This window comes from Melanaphis sacchari, unplaced genomic scaffold (genome assembly GCF_002803265.2).
Source record: "Melanaphis sacchari strain LSU unplaced genomic scaffold, SCAv2.0 Contig177_pilon_pilon, whole genome shotgun sequence".
Taxonomy (NCBI): domain Eukaryota; kingdom Metazoa; phylum Arthropoda; class Insecta; order Hemiptera; family Aphididae; genus Melanaphis; species Melanaphis sacchari.
This window is the reverse complement of record NW_020270834.1, coordinates 16,438-26,998: the sequence shown is the minus strand read 5'-3', so window position 1 is coordinate 26,998 and position 10,561 is coordinate 16,438. Positions and strand designations below refer to the sequence as shown.

The 10,561-nt window shown below is 25.2% G+C and overlaps 1 protein-coding gene across 2 annotated transcripts; it reads right to left on the bottom strand.

Moving 5' to 3' along the window:
* Positions 1-3,790: 3,790 nt before the first annotated feature.
* LOC112592465 (protein Mdm4-like) lies at positions 3,791-9,369 on the bottom strand. 2 transcript variants are annotated; one of them, XM_025336524.1, is made up of 6 exons: positions 9,004-9,369; positions 7,578-7,637; positions 7,346-7,504; positions 5,687-5,847; positions 5,150-5,335; positions 3,791-4,192 (listed from the first exon to the last, which is right to left on the bottom strand). In XM_025336524.1, exons 2-6 carry the CDS (start codon positions 7,627-7,629, stop codon positions 3,824-3,826), a joined length of 927 nt encoding a protein of 308 aa, XP_025192309.1. In that variant the 5' UTR covers positions 7,630-7,637; positions 9,004-9,369; the 3' UTR covers positions 3,791-3,823. The 2 variants fall into 2 exon arrangements, with proteins under 2 accessions (XP_025192309.1, XP_025192310.1); XM_025336525.1 differs by having other exon boundaries at positions 3,824-4,192; positions 7,578-7,631.
* Positions 9,370-10,561: the final 1,192 nt, after the last annotated feature.

Below are 10,561 nucleotides of genomic sequence, written 5' to 3'. Positions count from 1 at the left end.
TTTATTTTGTACAGAAACTGTTAAATATTAATTTACTAATTGAATATTAAAACTATTAATTGAATAACAAAAATCTAAATATAGTTGTCTTAGAAACTAATTGCATAGGTAGGAATAAAATATACTGTCCACAATAGTGGCACCTCAAGCTTAAAGCAAATACTATAAAAAAAATACAATACTCACTTAAAAATAAGTCAATAAATTACTTAAACTACAACTAACAATTAAATTGAACAAATGAAATTAAATTACCACGGCTACAGTTCCAGAATTAAAAAACGTATTACATTTACTATAAAAACTTTAATAGAAAATAAAATCCAAAATATTTTTTAATACCTACTTAAAACTCAAATAAAATGAAAAATAATAAATATAATTTTATAACTTTATAAGCCTACAACATTTGCAATATTAATTTCCGAAATTTTGACTGTCATTAAAATATATGACAATAGCAAATAAAACTTTACGTTTGCCTTTATATTTAGAAGAATCTTCCTTAGCTCATTGCGATGACAATGAATCAAATTTAACCAGTGTTATAAAAATTAGACTCTGAATTTAACTCCACAACCTTATTATTCAAATCGTCGCCTTTTAGCGGTCCTCACCGGTCAGCGTAATCGCGTAGTATATTGAACTTTTCGACGATCTACTTCTTACATAACCACGGCTATTGTCGATACCACTCTCGCTCATTAATTATCAGTTCGCCTCCGTCAGCGTTTGAGCATTGGGTGTCGAGTGCGTTTTCGCCGACTTATAATTTTAGAGCGACCTGTCGCAAATTGCTTTGGTCCGTGCGACGCGTATCATTAATTTACTACTTCAGTTATATTTATATTTTAAATTGTGCTAAGTGCGACATCGTGTCGCGGTCGTTGAAATATTATTACAATATACCATATTGTAATTATTATTACGCCCACTATACATAAATAATATATACTACAAGTGTGGCGCCGCCGTCCATCGATACGTATATAAACTATATACATATATCTGATTGCCTATATCCAGCGATCAAACGAATCATTGGTCATTGCCCGTCCTAGCCCATTTCTTCAGACTGCCGGATTTATTATCGTTAACAGCTGTTAGCAGCAAATTAGCCGTAGACGAATTACCACCGCCAACATAATGGATAGACGTCTTGGCAGTCACAACATATATATAGTCAATATAAATAATTTGAGGGAAGAATTCAACCAAGTCCTTAAAATGATGAAAATTAGGAAATCTCCAGGTGTAGACAATATATCAACAGAATTGATCCAAAATGCAGGTAAAAAAATCCAGAACGAATTATTTAAATTGGTTAATGACATCTATATAACTGGAGAAATACCGGAAGATTTTAAAAAAAACATAATAATTACTCTCCCCAAGAAAGCAACAGCTGAAAAATGCAGTGAATATAGAACCCTGAGTCTGATGATACATTCGGCTAAAATCCTAGTAAAAATAATAGGTAACCGGATAGAACATAAAATTGAAAGGCATTTAAGCAATGATCAATTCGGATTTAGAAGAAACATGGGTACTAGAGAAGCGATCTTAAGCCTAAGGACATTAATTGAAAAACAGATCGAATTTAACAACGACACATTTATCGCATTTATCGATTTGGAGAAGGCATTTGACACAGTTCCCTGGAAGGAACTTTTTAAGACATTAAAAGAAATAGACATTGATTATAGAGACAGACAGCTAATATACAACATATACAAAGAGCAATTAGCTATAATAAAAGTGTCAGACAAGTCTGCAACAGCCAAAATAGGAAAGGGAGTAAAACAAGGGTGTCTACTGTCACCAAAATTATTCAATATTTATGTAGAACAATCTATCAATGAAATTAAAGAAACATTCACTAGAGATCAAATTGGAGTGACAGTAGGAGGAGAATTGATATCATTTTTAAGATTCGCCGATGACATAGCTCTTGTTGCAAACAGCGAAATCGATCTCAAAAGAGCGTTAGAAGAAATAGCAAAGGGCTTCCAAAATTATCACCTTAAAATCAATTGGAATAAAACCAAGATAATGATGTGTCAAAAAAAGAATCGTATTCATAGATTAAGAATTAAAATTGATAACCACATTCTCGATCAAGTGGAAAACTTTAGATATCTAGGTAGCATAATTAGCCAAGATGGAAAATGTACTATGGATATAAAAGCAAGGATCGCTCAAGCAAAAACAGCATTCATGAACAAAAGGAACCTACTGTGCTCTAAAAACATGAGTATACGTGTGAAGAAACGGCTGATAAAGGTATATGTGTGGAGTGTCGCACTTTACGGATGCGAAACATGGGTATTAAACAAAACGGAACAAAAGTTCCTTGAAAGCTTCGAGATGTGGTGCTGGAGAAGAATGTTGCGAGTAAGCTGGGTAGAAAGAAGAACTAACGAAAACATTCTAAACGAAATAAATGAAACCAGGAAGATACTTAGCACCATAAAAGAAAGAAGATGGAATATGATTGGTCATGTCTTAAGACACGAAGAAGAACTTCTGTATATTATAATAGAAGGGAAGATGAATGGCAAAAGAGATCGAGGACGACCAAGAACGTCTTATATCAAAAAGATGATTTCCGATGCAGGTCTAGCAAACTATAAGGAACTGAAGAGGCTAGCTGAAAATAGAGATGAATGGAGAAACTTCGGAAAATTGCAAAACCAACCTTAGGGTTGATTTACTAAAAAAAAAAAAAATAATTTGAATATTAAACATTTATTTTAAACCACATATAAATCGCTGTTTGGTTTACTATATATTTCACCTTATTCATTGACTCTGGTCATAAACAAACCTATTTGAACCATTGTACGATGCAAGTTCTCAAGTCAATAACGTATTACGTAGACCGTCGTACTGATCAAGTGATCAATAATAATTATAATAATATAAATCCAAAGACTAGAATTAGCTGGATAAAACAAATATCTCTACTGCTGAATAATATTAGCATAATTTTATATACTGAACCATAACAAATAATAAGCTATTAATGATCAATAGATTCCCATAAATAAAAATAAAAATTGATTTCCACGATTTTAATTTTAAATCTTGTAGATGTCTTGCTAGAAAATAATAAAGAAACAGTTTTTTTTATTAAATATAATACCATAACAAAATTAAAGTAAAATATTTTTATTTTTCACTACTAAACAATTCTATAATTTCAAAATAAGAACATATAATTCTTACAATCAATCAAATATTAACAATATCACAAATTACTTAAGATTCATTTATTACAAAGTAGGACAATTTAATAACACACTACATAAATAAAGAAAAATAGTGAAAACAAACATAAAACTCAAAACAAGGTTATGTTTAACATATTTAATATTAATCATTATGAATTCTAATTGTTGTATCAATTGTTAAATTACAAAATATTATGAGAAAAAATTTTTAATATATTAAACACAGCCAATGACAAATCTAAAAACCAGTTTAAAAATAACCATTAAGTTATAAAAAAATTAAATATCCAAAAATAAAGTACAAAATTATCAAAATTTATTATATTATAAAAAATTGAATATTTAACGATTTTCTATACTTTTTCTCATATAAGAGTAATCTTAATAGGCAACTGATTATTGTGAGATACAGTCAAATTATATCTCTAAATACTCAGTTAGGTTAGGTTGACCACATTACCCACCGGAGATGGCTCTTATATTATGAAATAGAATATAAAAATAACATATAATTATATAATGTAAATAATAAACAATAATAAATTAATATTAAAAATGAACTTTACAATATTTAAAAAAACTATAAATTTTTAGACAATTATCATTTTTGTCACAAATTTAATTTTAACATTACATAAAGGACATTTGTTAGATTTCTTCCACAATTTTTTAGCACACGAATAGCAACAATAAATATGACCAATTTTACCATGATTAAAAACACCGTTTTTAGGCATAACATAACATATGTTACATATATTATTAATATTTTCATTCATTGGAGTAATATTGTTTACAACATTTTTCGTCTGAGTTGAATCACCTTGTAGAGAATTTGATTGATTGGATTTTTGAAAATCTTGAAAAAAGTTGCTGTCTTTTGTAGGCTTAGACACATTTAAGCGTTTGACATTTTTTGTTTTTGAACGAGGCTTAGTTCCAAAAAAATCCATTCTATACTAAAATAAAAATAATCAAATAATATATTTTATTATCAATGTATTAGTCAACAATATATAATTTCCATAAAACGTGATATTGTGTGATAGTCAACACAAAATATTAGGTCTTTTATCTTATTAAATACATTATAGCCATGTAATAAAATTTACTTGAATTATAATATTAGAAAAATTTAATAAAGTATACAAATTAATAAGAATAAAAGAATGCTATGCAAACTTTTATATGTTAATTTATTTTCTTTATAACTTTTAATACTAGATATTTGATTTAATTGTCTATTTTTTCATATAATATAATTTAAAAGGAAAAGCTTTAATTGTTATGCTTTAAAAATATTTCATATTATTTTAATTTTAACAATTTAGCCATAAAAAAAGACATGAAAACCCATTTTACTAATGAATGAATTTAAATTAATAGGAGTAGTAAACAAATATTGAAAAGCATTAGTAATTTTATTTGTTCAAAATTAGAAAATATTATGGTAGAAATTGAGACTTTATTTTTATATATACAATATTTGTGTGATATAATTTTTAATATTATAATATTATAATTTATAATACATAAAATAAACTATTATTAATTAAATGAATTTTTAATGATACCGCAATAAAGTATTCTTATTTAACTAGTGTTGTTCATTTTTTCACATTTGATTTTATTTTTTTTTATCTTATATAATTGAAAATTAAACTAACAAATTATAATTATCACATTTATCTTTATAAATAGTATTTTTTAATAATTATGAAAATAATAACTTTTTCCAATTATTATAAATCAATGAAATTATAATATAGTTATAACAATGAAAATAATATACCCGTCAATTTATTAACACTACTGGCCTACTAAAACATACAGATAATCTCAAATGTAGAGTAATCTACCAATAAAGACTCACGATTAGTTCAAATTATTAACATAAGTATAAATTCAATACTTACTCTAAAACAAACAAAACAATATTGGAAATAAGGATTAGGATTTTCCTTCCTACATTGTAAGCATGTTTTGAAACAAGCTGGTGGAGGCAAATGTGTTTTAGAACTAGTTACTTGAACGTCGGTATCGTCTGGCAAGTATCCATTTTCTGTATCAATTTTATCACAATTTATAATATTTTTGGTTATCTAAAAACAAATAAATATATTATATTGCATACCAAAAAAATACGTCTGTATGTGTTGTTTTAATCGTACAAATATATAACTTATCAAATTTGAATTAAAAAATTCAAATTTTTTGTAACAATCTTAAATGTTATAATAGATCAATTCTTCTATTGTTAACATTGAATAAACAAAATTAAAACTTTTGAATACAAATTTATTAATCTATAATGTTTAAAAAACAGAAACAACATACGTGGATAATTTTTTTTTCCTAAAGAAATAATTTTAAGTTAAGACAATGTTATATCTTTTTTAAGAAATTTAATACAGTTATAAAAACATTTTGAACAAAATCAATTTGTGTTTTACCTTAAAATCTATTAACGTTGAAGAATCTGAAGTATTTGATTCTATATTCATCAGACAAGATGATGAAGTGCTGACCACATCAAATTCGGTCTGATCAGCACATTCACAATCGCTAGCACAACTTTTATCTGTTGAAAGATCCGCTTCACTAATTGCTTCCACTAAAAAAGGATTTATTTAAAATATCCAAATAGTTATTATTGCAATTATTCAATAAAATTAAAAATCACTAATTTTTAATTTACGTATAACTTTTATTTATTCTTTAAGTATATGAGTGCTCAAAATGTTGCACAGCTATTAGTTATAACTAGGGCTCAGATTTTGTAGCAAAATAAATTCTTAAATAGTATTTATTAAATTTAATTTTTTACTGGTCAACTTAAGTATTAAAATTTGCTATAAAAATACGCAGATATAATTAAAATAATTTTCCCTTTCCTTAGTTGTAAATAAAACTATACAATTTCGGCACAATAACAATAGTTATTTTATCAGTCAACCATTACTGGTTTTATAATTTCTGACAATAATAATATAGTATTTTTTTAGTCCAAATATAATATACATAGAAATAAGTTAAATTTTCAAGAAAAATATATAAAAATTAAGAAAAAAGAACAAAATAAGAGAAAAAAGCAGATTTTTTCATAACATGAATATTACGACTAACCACCATATATATATAAAGTAATTACTCTAATGTATAAAGTACAACTTTTTTTTTAATAGTTATAAAATACATACATACTTTTGATTTTTATTATTATGGTAACTTAAGGATATAAGCAGACGAGTAGATACTAAATACTATAGGTAAAATGTAGCTCATTCAATATTTTAATTTTTTGAGAAATTTATAAAAAAATTTTTATTACTTAAAATTAATAATTATAAAGTAAATTATTAGAGCCAGATTAAGCCTGGACTTGTAAAAATGATTTTTATAAGCCCAGGTTAAGGTCAACCAAGAAAAAATATCAGATTTTTTTATAATTTTATTAGTTATTCTGTCTTTTATACATTTACAAATTACTGAATTACTAAAATATTTAAATTTAAAAAAAAAAGTTAAGCTGTTGTTTAAAAGTAGTATACATAATTAAAATCAATAATTGTAAAAATCCAAACCTAGCAATTGTGCTTAGTAAACTATTTTTAATCATTAATAATAATGACATCTTTTCTGTATGACAGAAGAATGCACATATAGTTTTATTATATAATATAGAGATTATTAAAACATTACTTATACGTCATATTAGTTTATAAATAATGTTATTTATTTGATAATGATAATTATTATGTTTATATGTGTAAACATTTTTTTGATGGTAACAATTTACCTATACTATAAAATAAATAGAAAAAATTACAGCAAAAATAAACTATGAATCACAAAGTCTTATAAAATGTCATTCATTTATTGAAATGAGCTAATTTTAATAATATAAATAAATACATATATGTAAATTGTACACATACATTTACCTTTAAAATCATAACATTAGTTTTATATTCCTTTCTCAAATTTAAAATGTTAATTTAGATTAGTGTAATAATGATTGAAGATCCATATATCTATTCTATTATAAATTTAAAAATAGACTAAATCATAAAAATAAAAAGTGACAAAATATTTAGTTTAAAAAAAATTACTTGTAGTTTTTGATTGAATACTGTGTACACTTTCTGTGACATCTGAATCATCAGTATCAGTAATTAAATTGTTACTTTGCAAAGTATAGTTATATACATATCGAGTCCTTTTGCCACCCCAAGTAACGTCTGCATCTTCATCATTGAGATCGATAATTTCTATCATCAGAATTATAAAACAAGTTATTATTTTACAACTCAATAACTATATAAAATAACAATATTTACATACCAGTATTATTAGTAGTCATATTGCTCATTTTTCTTTTTAGAGTATAGACCATATCTGAAACTTTATTTATTCTTAATTAGTCATTAATATAGATACTCCACAATCTACAACTTAATTTTCAAAAAAACATAAAATAATAAATTTAAATAGAAAGGAAAGAGTATTCAAAAAATAATTGAAACTTACTAATATTATATAATAATAAAATTAGATAAACGACTAACACAACATTATATTTAGTTTTCTATTACAGAATAAAATCTTATTATTAAGAAAAAATTCGTAAAAACAATTTTTTTCTTTGTTTCCATTAAAATTAATACAACATTAAGCACATATTTAAAATATTTTATAAAATTGAATATATTAATATATGAAGGTAGCTATCTATATTTGGTAAATTTAACTGTATTAGGTACCTATTTATTCTTTAACATTTATATACACAGTGAATTATTTAATACTTAATGAAATAAATTGTTATTAGTTTATATAAGTCATTGAAAAACACAAATTGAAATTTGTTCAAAATCTGCTGAATTTTTTTACTTTTGGCTCAAACATTTTACTAACACAATTTAATTAAATTTATTTATACCAATAAATAACTCTTGGTAAATTACTACTTAAATTTACTTTATCATATATATAATATAGATCTTAAAATCTGTAAATTAAAATGTTTACAACAAGCAAAGATGAAGTGTGAATAAGCATTTATTTAGACTTCAGTGAAGTATTCATCCATTTATTGAACTTCATAGTTCATATCATATGTGCGTATTTAGTCAATTAAGAGGTCGCAGCTTCATTTAAATCACTAAAGTACAAATTATGATACTAATATACATCATACACATTATAATATTATAAACAATCTCCTCACAATAAAATTACCTCTTAAACTTCTGTACATTTATTCACTTTTAATACATAAGTAATTTATTAATCAAGGATAGTAATCAATGTGTTTACTATACAAAATAAAATGAGCTACATCCTGTGTAAATGATGATATTTATTTGTATATATACAAATATAAAACAATGCAATATTAATGCAGAAATAATTATGCTTGAATATAATACATAGATACGAGCATAAATATAATTATGGGTTTTATTAATTAATGACATAAGTCTAACAATTAAGTTCATTATCACATACATTTGCTTTACTACTCTTAAGATTTCCAAAAATATTAAAGGTTCTTTGATAATTTTGTGTAAAACAATGAAATAATATTATTTTTTGTTTTGAACACATAAAATAATTTAAAACGAAATGTAAGTATTTCTTAATTTTAACGTATAGCCAGATTTCAAAACTCGAAGTCTCGATACATTTTGTCAAATTTATTAATATTCTTTTTGAAATTTGAGATTTAAGACTTGACAGTATAATAATTAATATAAAAAGGACTCACCGTGAAAAACCGCCGACAACCAAAATTGTAGTAAAAGCTGTTCGTAATGAATATAGTTCACCGGATACAATAGCAATATTATAATGAGGTACAATTTTAACAAAATGACGCAATAAAGACCATAACGAGTTGCGACAGGCAACCGAGCATTGACGGTTCGTTTATAACAAACCTGCCATAACACGCAGCTACGCGCGAATTCAAGACAGCTAGTCTGACGTCTATATACAATCGACCAGAAAAAACGATTATCGAAACTCTCGATAGTGCTGAATAAAAAATATAAAAACAGAGGTACCCCTTAAAACGGATACAAAGAGCACTGAAAATTCAAATTTTTTTTAACAACAGTAACATTGTTCAAACACATCACACAAGTACAGCAAAATATATTACTCTAAGCAAAACTTCCAGAAAATCGATTTTAAAACCATATTAATATTATATGCATTATCAGTGATAATCCTTAATGATAACACGAATGATAACATAAATCTTTGATAATATATCATCTAAGACGCGAATGTTTGGAATGTTGTATGAAGTAACACCGAGACACCATATTATCAATTATAATAAAAGAGATCTCATGTTTTCCACGTTTTTAGATTTATAAATTATAATGTTATATAGTGACAAACGCATAATGAACTTAACTTATATCAAACAACAAATTTTTATTATTATTTGGAAAAAAAAACAAATTGACTAAATAAAGTATTCACATTCACGTTCAAATTTTAAAATCCAATTAATAATTTATTTTAACCTTAATTTTGAAATCAGATAAATCTAATAAAATATTAAAGCCAACAATTTATTTGATCAGGTTAATGATATTAATGCTCCAATAATTATATAACTAGTGTACAAATATCAAACATTACCCTTGCCATACAAAACAATAGAATAATTTGAGCAAAAGTTAGTTTATCCAAAATAATATTTTTATGATAGCAGTGTTATGGATTTTACCTTAGGTAAAGGACAAATATAAAGAAGTAATCAAAAAAGAAAGCATCAAATCAAACATAATCAGTATTCACTTGTACAAAAATCAGCGGATCAACATCACTTTCATGCCCATACTTGTGAACACAAAACTAAAGCGAATTAGGTTATTGAAATTAACAAGTATTTCCAATTAAAATTTACTTACACAATCATTAAGAATCCACAGTTAAACTTATAGAAACTACCTACCTTATGTCCTATAACTTGTAATTTTAAAAGTCCATACACCACAATAACAGATAGTAGAAACTTTACTTAATATGTACATGACATTTATTTGTGTATCATTCAATTCAATGCAGACAGTGATTATTTTAAATGGAATTGTTGAGAAAAATGAATTCTGCTATCATAATATCTTTCTGGTGGTAGTTAATGAGCGAACTTCTGATTTGGACAATGTATGCAGATGAAGCCACATAAAGAAAACCATCAAACATTGCATATTTAATTGTACCAGTTAAAGAAATATAGAATCTACTGCTATTCACATGCCTCATACTCGTGTAAACATTTTAAAACCAAATTATGTTATCAAAATTAA